We start from the raw sequence: 15,086 nt of genomic DNA on the forward strand, positions 1-15,086 counted from the left end.
AATCACAGTTCTAAACTGTAGGTACGGGAAGAGATGGATGAGGAGTACAGGAGCGGAAGGGGGGGGGGTGTTAAAAGTTATACAACCTTTTAATCTCCTTATCTCACGATTATTACTGTATAAAACTCTTTTATTATCTAATATTAAAAGAACAAATAGTTATACACGCACCATACCCTATCATGTATGCTGTAATAAAAAAAAGGGTGTCTCCCCCATCTCAAACATAATCATTGAACCCTCAGAAATGACCAGAAATCGATGAAAAAATTTTTAGAGTAATTTTGGTCTGGAATCTCAATTATTCCGATATTGTACTAGGAAATGTATAAAACTGATGCTTTCTGTGAATAAAATACTCTAACATATCAGCCCGCCTCCGACAAGCAGTGGCATTAGATAAACTCCAATCTATCTGAAATCTACCTAACTAAACAATAACGTGGAGCGATTTTGGTCTAGAGCCCCAATTCTGGACAATTACCAAAGTCCGAACAAAAACACTTTATTGTCAAAAACTATAGCCACATTATTCAATATAGTATAATTTCATATTTCGGTGATAAACACCCTGTGTACAACTGCAGCACAATGGGTAACCATTAATTTAAACGGTTTTTATTTGGTAGTCACCGGAAATTGGAGTAAATCTCATCATTAGCTCATAGTGATAGTGTATATTGGTTTTGGTATTAGTTTCTATTTACAACATCGACTACTGTAAGCGCATACGTCGAAATGGTTTAATGCCTGGTTAGATAAATCCAGCTAACATTAATTCCAATTTGACTTCTCAAAGAGCTCTCAGCTGAGCGGCAATCTTATCCAATTAGACCGATGCAATTGTTCGCAACTAAAATGCGAAAATTGACGTCCAGTTGAACTGTCACATTTATAACTACTATAAACCCGGATGTACTCATTTTACTGCAAGGATATTATCCTGAACATAAACCACCTTTACGATTTCATCGCTGGGCATTGCCGGAAAGAAGAACATTTAAACTAGATACGACTTTATTGCATGTTAAATCTCATTTTACTGTTGCAATTTCTGTTTCCTTTCAGATGTGTGTCCGAAAAGTTAAGATTACAACTGTATTGTTTGCTGTGTACGATAATATTTCTCACATGTAAGAGTAAAATGTTCGATTTTCTCATTTGATCATAATCAAGATCTCTCGTCATAATTATTTTCGTGAAAAAAAGCAATGTCTTTCTATGATTTAATCTACTTCTAATCGAAATATGCGACAGTAAAGTTGACAAGTCCAAAATAACTATGATCATATTGATCAAACAGGTAAACCTGTTTTTTGAGAATGGAGGTATCTCCCTTCTTGTTTCCACTTGGGACTGTAGTTATCTGCTGCGTTTTGAACACGAATACAAAGTGAAAAGAGATAACTGAGTAATAGCAATCGGTGCAGCGGTTAGAGGTTGCTTAGGTACGTAGAAGATCAGGGTCGGATTATAACTGCCTTTAACGGGCGTCATTCCTTTCCTAAATTCCTGAGAATGTTGAACTTTCTTTAAAGTCGGATGCTGGTAACATGCTGAAATTCTGTCTGTCTGCATCTCTCTCTGTTACACATCAGTTCCTATAATGTTTTTCCTTTTTATTTATGTATCCGCTGCAATTCCTACCTGACATCTCTCTTCTATGTTTATGATATTCCCTTTTACGTCTGTCGTTAGTAAAAGTAGATGTTTAGTTAGCATCTGCCCTAGTCTAGTTAATAAGTCGAAAGAAGATAGTAAATGTTGAACGTCCTAACTATAGCATAGTCGTAGGTACTAAGTTAAAAAGGGAGATAGCATAGCAGATAAGCCGTCGGTTCCATGGTTGCAGGAGAGGGTAAGAAAAGAAAGGGTCCTTCCTGGTTAGCAGGATTAAAATCGGTTAAGAAGTCACAGTAGAAGTACCTTTTTTTGTAAATCTGTGTACATATTCTTTTATAAATTAAACTTTTATATACGGTTTGCATTCGTCTAAAAAAAATCCCACAGATAGATTTGCACAATTGCTCCAAATCGTGCGTTATTTCCACAGGATCAGTATCACATCATCCAAAAATAATCATAACAGGACTAGAATCAGTCAAACGGAAAGCGTAAACATAAGAATGAAGAGGAAATAGAGGGAAAAGAAAAATTGAAAAACATACAATATTAAACCTAGTTTTTATCGAAGCTCTAACGGGAAACTGAAGCCTCCTTCAATATGAAAAGTGTTTAATTTTTGGGTTCGAATATCTAGAGCAAATCTGTATAAGTTCCGAACAATCGAATGAACTTGTTGATTTAGGTTCAGTACACATATGATGAAAAGTTTGGAACTGAAATTGATTCGCTGCCAAAGTTACCACGTTTACGTATACCTAATACACATGCGATACATTACCACCATTACACGGACCGATATCCGACAAAACTTTGATATTGGAGAGAATTACCACGTAATTCGTTTACCAATTTCATTTTCGGAATTTAACACTATCATATTAATTAACTAAACTTATACTGCGAATCAAGAAATTAATACGTTTTTAGTTACAACCAGGATGCCAGTATCTCTTCATTGTATTATCCTTTCTTGAACGGATTTATAAAGTCGATAATAAATAAGTAATTAACTGTATGTACTGCTCTGTGTGAAGCATGGATGGTAGGTGCGCTAAAAAAACGAAAAGTTAGAAGCGACTTACGGTTAGACGTGAACTTACTTAGTTGGAAATGAGGAGGTATTGGGAAAACAGTAGGAAACAAGAGCACTATGAAGGTCAATAAAACAAAAAAACATGTAAGGATGGCACGACACCTTCCTAAATATTAAGGATAATTAGTCGCATATTAGAAGTAGATACAGGAGTAAAGAAAAGTAAAAGAACACTTCAGTTAAATTATCGTTTCCCGACTAGAATTTTGAGAGGGGTGCAGGTAGGGTCCCTAAGTGGGTAGCCACTTTTCCTCTTGTGGGCCCCATGTGGCCCCCGCGGGGAAAAATTATTGCTACCCCATTAAAAATTTTCGGAGAAATGAACTTTATTATTAATGAAAAAAATACAATATATACATATATCCTTGTTTGTAAAATTTGTTTGCTCTTAAATAAGATTGTGTTATTGGTCTGTTTTGTAGTTAATAATACTTTAAATTGCAATCGTTTTACTGTTGTTCGACCTGATGCGTCTGGTTTCAGTTGTCTTATAATAACAATATCAGGAAGTACACTTGTTGGTTCGTTGCGAATATAAAAGATTTCATTGAAACGACGACATAATTGAGCAAGGGGATTATTATTATAAGTTTTTTTTCATTTTACCGAGAGTATTTTCAAACGGATTTGCCTCATCGAGCCCCCATAAGATTGATTGTAATAAATGTAAGTTATCTACGGGGAAATTCCTATATCGGCATGTTCCTCATTAGCCACATGAGGCCCGCACGCTACATGGGACATCCCCCTTAAATTCTAGTGGGGTTGTAAATAATTAAGCATGTGAGCTGCCGTAGCTTTAGGGAAGTACGAACATTGTCTCAGGATACAAAAGAACGAAGATGAGAGTTCAACTAATTAATCTTCAAACTGACAACCCTATGTGATTATGATGGCAATAATTATTATTTTATACAGTCACAATTTGCAACTATTTATACTGACCTTTGCTTAATTTTGGGGATATTACTTACTTTGTTAAACAATGACGTATCTACAGCAATAAATTATAAATCATTTTGGTGAACCTGCAAATTTAAGAATGTCTAGCACGTTTTCCAAATCAAAAATCACAATAATCGTAATCCAAAGTGAGAAATGGCTGAAGCAATTTCATTGAAAGAAATCATTTACGCCAGAAGCGAAGCTACGTGATTAGAATACATTGTTTTCCACTTGCATTGCAAAAGTGGAGCAAATACTATCGAATAGGATGATTGATTTGAAGAAGACGATGCCGTTCAACTACTTCACCTTCGAGTTTTGTGTTATTAAATTTTATCAACTTTTATAGAGCTTCATTCCAAATGTGGATAAAACTTTCTCAAATGTAAATTTCCTCAAGTTTCTCAAGTGTCAAAAATGGAAAATGTATATGTGTCTGTACCTAATGGAAAACAAGATGGAAAAGTAACACTTTAAAGTGAAATATCGTCCGCAATGTGCACTTTGCTTTACAACTTTGCCTTGCGGTTTGTTTACATCCATATACACAAACGGATAAATATATAAAAATGTGTACACTTAGAACATAAAATTAATAATAAAGGCTAATACCAAGACCAAAACTATGTCAACAAGACCAAAACCAAGACAAGAAGTATTTCATCAAGACCAATCGTGAATAAGCAAGACCAAGGCCAATACCAAAACTAATCATCCTTCTGCAACATCACATCATAAACGCTTCTAACTTTTCCTTTTCTGCACGTTTTCGTTTTGCATTTGTAGAGACGTGCTCCAAGCATAATACACATTTAAAAATCCTGTTGGAATTTCCAAATTGTCCCTATTATAATGCCTTTTCTAACCTATATTATTTTACCTCTAAGCATCGAAAATATACAACTCAATAATTCTGGCTAGTTACTACAATAACTTGTTAAGAAAAACATAAGTATAAGCTTCAAAGTTTGACGACAATTTACACTCAGAACACCGAAACAATCAAAGATTGGTCTCTATTCTAAACGTTGTTACTTCCAATAAAATAATTTGAATAAAGGATTTATCCACAAGTTTAAAGAAAAGATTGCTACCTATTTAGTGTCATTATCATTTTCGAGGGTGAGTTCTCCTTATACTACATTATCCTTAGTTCACGATTCCTTCCCAACGACTTCGTATAATAGCACTTGGTAGTTCGATGTATCATCAGACTTTGTCTTCAAAACTCGTGACTACAACTGCAAGAAACTTTGTATCATTCATCTGCATTAAATTAAGGATCGCGAGGTGACATAAAAGGATTCTGAATCCTCCACTCTGTTGCTCGCAATTTCAACATGATATGTATATAAAACAGATGACGACATAATTCAACGCATTTTATAGTTTACAGGATATTGTGATGAAACTTTAAATTCGATGTTTACTGAAATAAACCTAATGGTAACAAGTATGCTTTAACAAAACGTAAACCGACTTAAAATAATTATTTAATTAAATAAGTTATTAAATTTAGATTTTTGTAAAAATGCCAATGAGAAGGTAATGTTTGTTTTTCTCTGTTTCAATTTTGAAAACAATGACCCAAACACTACAAGCGCAAGATCATAGAAAATTATATTTCTGACTTGTCTAAATGATAGTTGAAGAAACTAAGAAAATACAAGGGAACAATATCCAGATTGATCCAGATCGAAAGTAGACAAAGACAAGTATTAAAGCAATTAAAGTTTTGCCCTTGCTTTTCTGTTTGTAATTAACCAGTCTTGGCTCACAGAAATTGGTTTGTATTCCTATGCAGGACTAATTGTTGTGAGTAATGAGTATTTCGAAAAATAGGCACAAAAACATTTTTGAGAACAGGGCATAAAACAATATACTCTTTTAACACACTGATAAAAATAAAAACTATAACTCGCAAATTGGAATTAAAAGTGAAAATCATGAAAAGTTGAATGAGTCAGAAAATAAAATGTACCTAAATTAATTTTCCACACAGAAACGTTCGTTGAGAGGATTGTGTTACGTTCCAACATTATTACCGATTAGTCCTATTGATAACAACCACCACAAATACGAATGCAATTTGTTTAAACAAACAATGCACGTGCAATTTCAGCGAGTGTTTTCCTTGAATTGTAAATTGCATTTAAATCATGTTTGGCAATAAATACGTCGGTTAAACAATTAAACCAGCTATAATGAAATTCTTTTGATTACCGTAATGGATTACCTTTGCACAGGTAATTCAATGTAAACAACAATGCGATATTTCTATTTATGTAATTATGTTCAAATTTATATCAATTATACAAAGTTAACGTCATAAAAATGAATTTAAAAATGTGTCTACCACTAATTGTAAGCCAACATTATTAATACTTTATTTTAATTATTCGTGCATTTCAAATGTAATGCATATAGAAGATTAATTAATATTAATCTGGTAATAGCAAAATTGTTTTTGCATCAAATTCAATAAGTCATTAAAATTCAAATCAAATGAAGTTCTGTGGACCCAGGAACTAACGTTCTCTTATTCTTATAACTCATTAAATAATAGTTGGTATATTTCGTTTAGTTTCTGTAGCGATGTGACCTTCAGTTTGCCGGCGCAAAGTAGAAAAGAAACGAGACAACTCTCGGCCAAACTCTTAGAGTACAGTACTGCACGGAAAAATTGACCATTTTATCCACTAAAATTGCATTGCTCAAATGTGCTGCTATTGGTACCAATTACTACTGTAAATATCTACTGAAAATATCAACCAGATGTTTATTTATATTTGGAGACATATTAAAGACTTTAACGCTTGTTTTCGATTCGCACTACTATTCATGATTGACCAAAACTTTTGGCAGGTACTGTATGAAAAAGTATGTTTAATGAACAAGAGTCGAGAGTATACTGAGCTTTTTTCTCTCTACAATCCAAGACATTGGAAGGGACAAATCGCTAGAGAAAGTAAATGAATTATAATATTATAAATTGTTTATTTGCTTGTCGCATATTTTTACATTGTCAATTTCTCTTCTCAAGACGTGCAGGTTTCGTCGATTCGGGAAAGCAACAAGCAACAGCGGTGACGGCTAGAGGGTGTGACCCTCCGGCAATATCCGGGGCGAAATTCCAAAGGAATGCGTCCCTCCGAAGAATGCAACACACACCCGAAATTATTAACACCCACTTGGGTCATAATGCCCTTTTATACGACAGTTATCGTGAGGAGAATTGTTCGGTGAGTGCTTCGACCGACTTTGACAAGGATTTGCTGGGGACCGATGAGTACGGCTTCCGAAGGGTGGTTGGGGGACACGCGGGCCCCGGTGGCCACAAGGTCATGACGAGAACAAGCGACAGCAGCACCAGGTTAGCATACACAATCAACTTGTTCTAACCACCCACCTATTTACACTCATTCACACATGTACAATGTACACGATGACGTGGTCGTCACCTGTTGAATATTGTATAGAAGGCGAGAACGTGCCCTTTCTCTTCTCATTTACTATTAAGTATAATAAGTATGCGGATATTCCCTACGGGTGACCTTTGCGAAGTTTCTCTGTGCGTAAATGTCAAGCATGGATTTAAAGTTAATTTAATTATAATCACTACCTACCGACAAAGACAGTCACTTATAAACGTTTCAGATTTAATTATAATCAGAATCGACAAAGACAGTCACTTTTAAAGGTTTCAGAAACACATTGTAACTTCAACAATAACAACGTTTTATTATCCAATCTAAATATCACATATAAAGCTTTTTAATCTGTAAAAACTGTTGAAAATAACTACCCCCAACTGGGGGCTAACTATAGAAAGCATCTTTCCAATATTGTCCTCATTGACCTCCGAACTCTTTCAATGATAGCAGCAGGGTTGTTTTTTATTGAATTACATTATGCAGTAAGTAGCCGATTTCTTAAATTCAAATCTTCCAATTTTCTAGTTCAGTAAAATAATTCAGAGGGTTTATATCCGGGCTATGTCCATATTATGTTCCTGTTAAAAAGCACTACCAGTGACACCAAAATGCGCTGGTGGATTATCGCGAATAAACCACGTTGGATTACACTTTGTTTTTAGCAATCGGAATTGTTTTTAAAAGATAAGAAAGATATACTGTTTTGGCTGGTATTTTGGAAACAAAGTGGAGGAAATTTTCATCTACAGCTTTTACACGTTGAAAAAAAAAATGAAAAAGAGAAATAGGCAAAAACATAACAATTACCGATATTCTTCTTTTAAATCGGAAAATCTATACGCATTTAATATCGAGATAGGCGATCCTTTTTATTTCTTTCGCCATATCTAAATCAGGATTCGCAGGCACGCAGTTATTTCGATTTTATGAAGTGCTATCGATATCTCATCGCGACTCCTCGATTGTATGCGTGTGTTTTAACGGGAACGATCGTATTTCAGGGCGAACGGTAATAACAGCGAAAGGCGGAAGCGGAAACAAGGAGATGGAATGGACGCCGCCGAGGCCGACTGCGATCCAGAGCAAATATTCGAACTGATGGGTAGCCAGCAAAGGGCGGCAACGTGCCACTGTAGCTGCGATCACGTCTACAACCCTGGCTACATGTGCCTCCAGGTACGTAGGCCATATTATTGCGCTTCTGTACTGTAAAAGTTCATTTCAATCGTACAACCGCAAATAACCAACTATTAAAATTGGAAAGTCGACGACTGGAACGAAAATGCATTTTCCGGGAAACACACACGAAGTCGGGGGCGCTATTAGACTCCTACTTATAGGGAGGGGACGAAAATAATTAAATGAATAAATTAATGTAATTATTCGTACACAAATTAATTAATTCTATGGGATCTTCAGAAGGAATTTCTTTTAAAGGACACAAAATGCATTAGAAATCTGTACACATAATTATAGGATAATCCTAATCTTGGGGATTAACAAGAACAGTAAATGTAAAAAACAAAAAACAACAAAATAAACAATTAGAAAATAGTTTGAATTTTCACCCAGTGTTTTTTAAAGTAGACGGGACAGCAAAATAGGAATTCAATATCCCCTTAGTAAGATAAAAAATATGATAAAGGTAGGTAGGTATACATGACATATCAAAAAGGAGACGTTGTAGTTCCCATTAATGCTACACCAAAATATTGACGAATAAAAACTACGCAAGATATTTCTTACCAAGGGCTGAGACAAGAAAATATATGTACGTAATTGTGTAAAACCCAAAAAGTGAAAGCGCGTTTCAAGAGTAAATAGATAAAGTGTATGCGATATCACGGAGTTGAAAGCTCTTCTTTTTTTCTCTGTTTCTTTCGGGAAAGATCATTGGTGGTTTTGAAAGTGAGCGAAAATCGATATTTTTTACAAAAAATACACGAGTCCTTCAGAATTCCTTTCCTTCTTCTTGGAGGTGTAACAGTTTGTAGTGGTTAGAAATAAAAATTGAACTCCACTTTTAAGCACAAAACAGATAACGAAGCATATCTACAATTCAATAAGTATGAAACTTAAACTTTCGTTAAATATGAAACTATGTTGGAAATGAGTATGTCTATCGCCTAATTAATAAGATAAGTGTAAGGATGTAAAAATGAGGAATCATGACAATCTTATTGAGTATATAGACAGGAATCAAATTGTTAATAAAATACAAATAGGGCGAAATGTTTGAGATTCGCTAATTACCCGTAATTGCGGCTCCAGACCAAAATCGTTAGAAAAATTTTTTCATCGATTTCCGATCGTTCTACATTTATAGGAATTGTATGAAATTCCGATATTGTACTAGGAAATGTATAAGACTGATGCTTTCTGTGAATAAAATACTCTAACGCCTCCGACGAGCAGTGGTATTAGATAAACTCCAATCTGTCTGAAATCTACCTAACTAAACAATAACGTCACCGATGCAGGTAATTATCCAGAATTGGGGCAATTTTGAAACATTATCATTCAAAAAATTTTTTTTTATTTATGAAGTCATAAAGAACTGTCTCCCCCACCTTCTAATATCTGATTCTCTTATGCATAATGACCAGAAATCGATAAAAAAAAATTTGGAGCGATTTAGTTCTGGAGCTCCAATTCTGGACAATTACCAAAGTCTGAACAAAAACACTTTATTGTCAAAAACTATAGCCACATTATTCAATATAGTATAATTTCATATTTCGGTGATAAACACCCTGTGTACAACTGCAGCACAATGGGTAACCATTAATTTAAACGGTTTTTATTTGGTAGTCACCGGAAATTGGAGTAAATCTCATCATTAGCTCATAGTGATAGTGTATATTGGTTTTGGTATTAGTTTCTATTTACAACATCGACTACTGTAAGCGCATACGTCGTAATGGTTTAATGCCTGGTTAGATAAATCCAGCTAACATTAATTCCAATTTGACTTCTCAAAGAGCTCTCAGCTGAGCGGCAATCTTATCCAATTAAACCGATGCAATTGTTCGCAACTAAAATGCGAAAATTGACGTCCAGTTGAACTGTCACATTTATAACTACTATAAACCCGGATGTACTCATTTTACTGCAAGGATATTATCCTGAACATAAACCACCTTTACGATTTCATCGCTGGGCATTGCCGGAAAGAAGAACATTTAAACTAGATACGACTTTATTGCATGTTAAATCTCATTTTACTGTTGCAATTTCTGTTTCCTTTCAGACGTGTGTCCGAAAAGTTAAGATTACAACTGTATTGTTTGCTGTGTACGATAATATTTCTCACTTGTAAGAGTAAAATGTTCGATTTTCCCATATCATCATAATTAAGATCTCATCCAAGCGTCATAATTATTTTCGTGAAAAAAAGCAACGTCTAATATGTTTAATCTACTTCTAATCGAAATATGCGACAGTAAAGTTGACAAGTCCAAAATAACTATGATCATATTGATGAAACAGGTAAATCTGATTTCTACATACACATTTTATACCGTAGGTACAATAAAAATCACACGAAATTTGTTTGTGGAAGATTTTTAAAATCAAGAACACTAGGTATAGTAAATAATATTCTAGTTTACATTTAAGAATAAGTATAGTTGGGACAATGAAAGTTGGGAAAATCTGCAATAATTTATCTGTAAGAATGGAAGTATCTTCCTTCTTGTTTCCATTTGGGACTGTAGTCATCTGCTGCGTTTTGAACACGAATACAAAGTGAAAAGAGATAACTGAGTAATAGCAATCGGTGCAGCGGTTAGAGGTTGCTTAGGTACGTAGAAGATCAGGGTCGGATTATAACTGCCTTTAACGGGCGTCATTCCTTTCCTAAATTCCTGAGAATGTTGAACTTTCTTTAAAGTCGGATGCTGGTAACATGCTGAAATTCTGTCTGTCTGCATCTCTCTCTGTTACACATCAGTTCCTATAATGTTTTTCCTTTTTATTTATGTATCCGCTGCAATTCCTACCTGACATCTCTCTTCTATGTTTATGATATTCCCTTTTACGTCTGTCGTTAGTAAAAGTAGATGTTTAGTTAGCATCTGCCCTAGTCTAGTTAATAAGTCGAAAGAAGATAGTAAATGTTGAACGTCCTAACTATAGCATAGTCGTAGGTACTAAGTTAAAAAGGGAGATAGCATAGCAGATAAGCCGTCGGTTCCATGGTTGCAGGAGAGGGTAAGAAAAGAAAGGGTCCTTCCTGGTTAGCAGGATTAAAATCGGTTAAGAAGTCACAGTAGAAGTACCTTTTTTTGTAAATCTGTGTACATATTCTTTTATAAATTAAACTTTTATATACGGTTTGCATTCGTCTAAAAAAAATCCCACAGATAGATTTGCACAATTGCTCCAAATCGTGCGTTATTTCCACAGGATCAGTATCACATCATCCAAAAATAATCATAACAGGACTAGAATCAGTCAAACGGAAAGCGTAAACATAAGAATGAAGAGGAAATAGAGGGAAAAGAAAAATTGAAAAACATACAATATTAAACCTAGTTTTTATCGAAGCTCTAACGGGAAACTGAAGCCTCCTTCAATATGAAAAGTGTTTAATTTTTGGGTTCGAATATCTAGAGCAAATCTGTATAAGTTCCGAACAATCGAATGAACTTGTTGATTTAGGTTCAGTACACATATGATGAAAAGTTTGGAACTGAAATTGATTCGCTGCTAAAGTTACCACGTTTACGTATACCTAATACACATGCGATACATTACCACCATTACACGGACCGATATCCGACAAAACTTTGATATTGGAGAGAATTACCACGTAATTCGTTTACCAATTTCATTTTCGGAATTTAACACTATCATATTAATTAACTAAACTTATACTGCGAATCAAGAAATTAATACGTTTTTAGTTACAACCAGGATGCCAGTATCTCTTCATTGTATTATCCTTTCTTGAACGGATTTATAAAGTCGATAATAAATAAGTAATTAACTGTATGTACTGCTCTGTGTGAAGCATGGATGGTAGGTGCGCTAAAAAAACGAAAAGTTAGAAGCGACTTACGGTTAGACGTGAACTTACTTAGTTGGAAATGAGGAGGTATTGGGAAAACAGTAGGAAACAAGAGCACTATGAAGGTCAATAAAACAAAAAAACATGTAAGGATGGCACGACACCTTCCTAAATATTAAGGATAATTAGTCGCATATTAGAAGTAGATACAGGAGTAAAGAAAAGTAAAAGAACACTTCAGTTAAATTATCGTTTCCCGACTAGAATTTTGAGAGGGGTGCAGGTAGGGTCCCTAAGTGGGTAGCCACTTTTCCTCTTGTGGGCCCCATGTGGCCCCCGCGGGGAAAAATTATTGCTACCCCATTAAAAATTTTCGGAGAAATGAACTTTATTATTAATGAAAAAAATACAATATATACATATATCCTTGTTTGTAAAATTTGTTTGCTCTTAAATAAGATTGTGTTATTGGTCTGTTTTGTAGTTAATAATACTTTAAATTGCAATCGTTTTACTGTTGTTCGACCTGATGCGTCTGGTTTCAGTTGTCTTATAATAACAATATCAGGAAGTACACTTGTTGGTTCGTTGCGAATATAAAAGATTTCATTGAAACGACGACATAATTGAGCAAGCGGATTATTATTATAAGTTTTTTTTCATTTTACCGAGAGTATTTTCAAACGGATTTGCCTCATCGAGCCCCCATAAGATTGATTGTAATAAATGTAAGTTATCTACGGGGAAATTCCTATATCGGCATGTTCCTCATTAGCCACATGAGGCCCGCACGCTACATGGGACATCCCCCTTAAATTCTAGTGGGGTTGTAAATAATTAAGCATGTGAGCTGCCGTAGCTTTAGGGAAGTACGAACATTGTCTCAGGATACAAAAGAACGAAGATGAGAGTTCAACTAATTAATCTTCAAACTGACAACCCTATGTGATTATGATGGCAATAATTATTATTTTATACAGTCACAATTTGCAACTATTTATACTGACCTTTGCTTAATTTTGGGGATATTACTTACTTTGTTAAACAATGACGTATCTACAGCAATAAATTATAAATCATTTTGGTGAACCTGCAAATTTAAGAATGTCTAGCACGTTTTCCAAATCAAAAATCACAATAATCGTAATCCAAAGTGAGAAATGGCTGAAGCAATTTCATTGAAAGAAATCATTTACGCCAGAAGCGAAGCTACGTGATTAGAATACATTGTTTTCCACTTGCATTGCAAAAGTGGAGCAAATACTATCGAATAGGATGATTGATTTGAAGAAGACGATGCCGTTCAGCTACTTCACCTTCGAGTTTTGTGTTATTAAATTTTATCAACTTTTATAGAGCTTCATTCCAAATGTGGATAAAACTTTCTCAAATGTAAATTTCCTCAAGTTTCTCAAGTGTCAAAAATGGAAAATGTATATGTGTCTGTACCTAATGGAAAACAAGATGGAAAAGTAACACTTTAAAGTGAAATATCGTCCGCAATGTGCACTTTGCTTTACAACTTTGCCTTGCGGTTTGTTTACATCCATATACACAAACGGATAAATATATAAAAATGTGTACACTTAGAACATAAAATTAATAATAAGGATTCAGTGAAAAACAGTTATGAATAATAATAATACTTAGTAATAGTTTTCGATACTGCCCAAAAATTAATTATGTATGAGTAATCGCTCTAAAGCGTTTTATTTTGTCCCCAATGTGTTATTAATTTGTTTTTTATAATTTAATTTTTAAATTTTACAGCCCACATACTATCAAAAAAATTTACCCTATGTATATTTAAATATTTATTTAGCACCACCAAATATGATCATCATCATCATCATAATCATCAAAGGTCATGAGCCTTAACACTGGTTGAACGAGCATTTCAACTTTTTCCTATCCTGAGGTAATCTTCGCATTTCCCTAAAACTAGAACATTCCATATCCTTAACTATTTGCGAACAGAAATGTAATTTAGGTCTACATCTACTTCTCTTTTTACTCCAGTTTTTGCCTGTAATGTAATATATCTCTGACTAGCCCTTCATGCCTAAGAAGGTGTTCTACCAACCTATCTCCCTTATTTATGATTAACTTCCATAGCGCCCTATTTTCCTCTTGCTCTTTTCATTTTTAACAGCATATTTCGAGCGCTTCTAACCTTTTCTTTTTCGCCGAGCCCATCGTCTACATTTCACACCCGTACAGAGTCGTGCACCAAACATGCACTCTTAAATAGTAGTAGCGATAATTGTTTTATGAAGTCGACCCATAATTTAAACCTTATTAATGAGTATTATAGCATAGGCTTTCACTAAAATGAGGTAGAACAAAATTATGCTTTCATTATTTCGTATGTATTTTAAAAATGGATTTGAAATCGAAATTGCTGGTGATGCAAAAATCAAAGCGGATCTATAACGGCTATATTAATTTCGTATTTACCCGCTGATTTAGCTTCAAATGACCTGTCCACTTGCGTTTATATTTCGGAAAAATATGTGTCGAAAATCGCATACGAAATTGCATTCGTAGCAATATTGAATTCTGCTGGCAAACTCACTACAATCTGTTTGTTATTGAATACTCCAGAGATGAAATACAAATAGTCTCGCAGTATCCGTTTGTGAATATTATGAGCGCGATATTTTAAAATGAAATCGCATAGCCGTTCCACTGCGAGTGCATGTCTGTGTACATAAAGGAAACTTTTGAAAGAATTTATACGAATTTGCGATACAGTGAATTTATGTATTTGAAAATTTGAATGTTGGAAATTGAAAGCACATCGCGAACCGTAAGGCCAATTTTTATGTGAATATATATAGTCACACTTTAAAAAATTATTGACTAAACACTATAATAAATTATAGTTTAAAAAATTAAAAAAACTTTAATAGCAAATCGATACAAAAAGCAGAAAAAATAATTTTTAATTACTGATATTTTGTTCAACAGCCATAGA

The 15,086-nt window shown here is 34.3% G+C and overlaps 1 protein-coding gene across 1 annotated transcript in view; it reads left to right on the top strand.

Annotated features, from left to right (window-relative positions):
* LOC108740780 overlaps positions 1-15,086 on the top strand; it is a 225,751-nt gene that overhangs the window by 31,172 nt on the left and 179,493 nt on the right. The window contains exons 6-7 of the mRNA XM_025979956.1: positions 6,716-7,037; positions 8,100-8,274. Coding sequence (XP_025835741.1) covers positions 6,716-7,037; positions 8,100-8,274 — 497 coding nt within the window. The remainder of the gene's footprint in view (positions 1-6,715; positions 7,038-8,099; positions 8,275-15,086) is intronic.

This window comes from Agrilus planipennis, unplaced genomic scaffold, assembly GCF_000699045.2.
Source record: "Agrilus planipennis isolate EAB-ADULT unplaced genomic scaffold, Apla_2.0 scaffold22, whole genome shotgun sequence".
NCBI lineage: Eukaryota > Metazoa > Arthropoda > Insecta > Coleoptera > Buprestidae > Agrilus > Agrilus planipennis.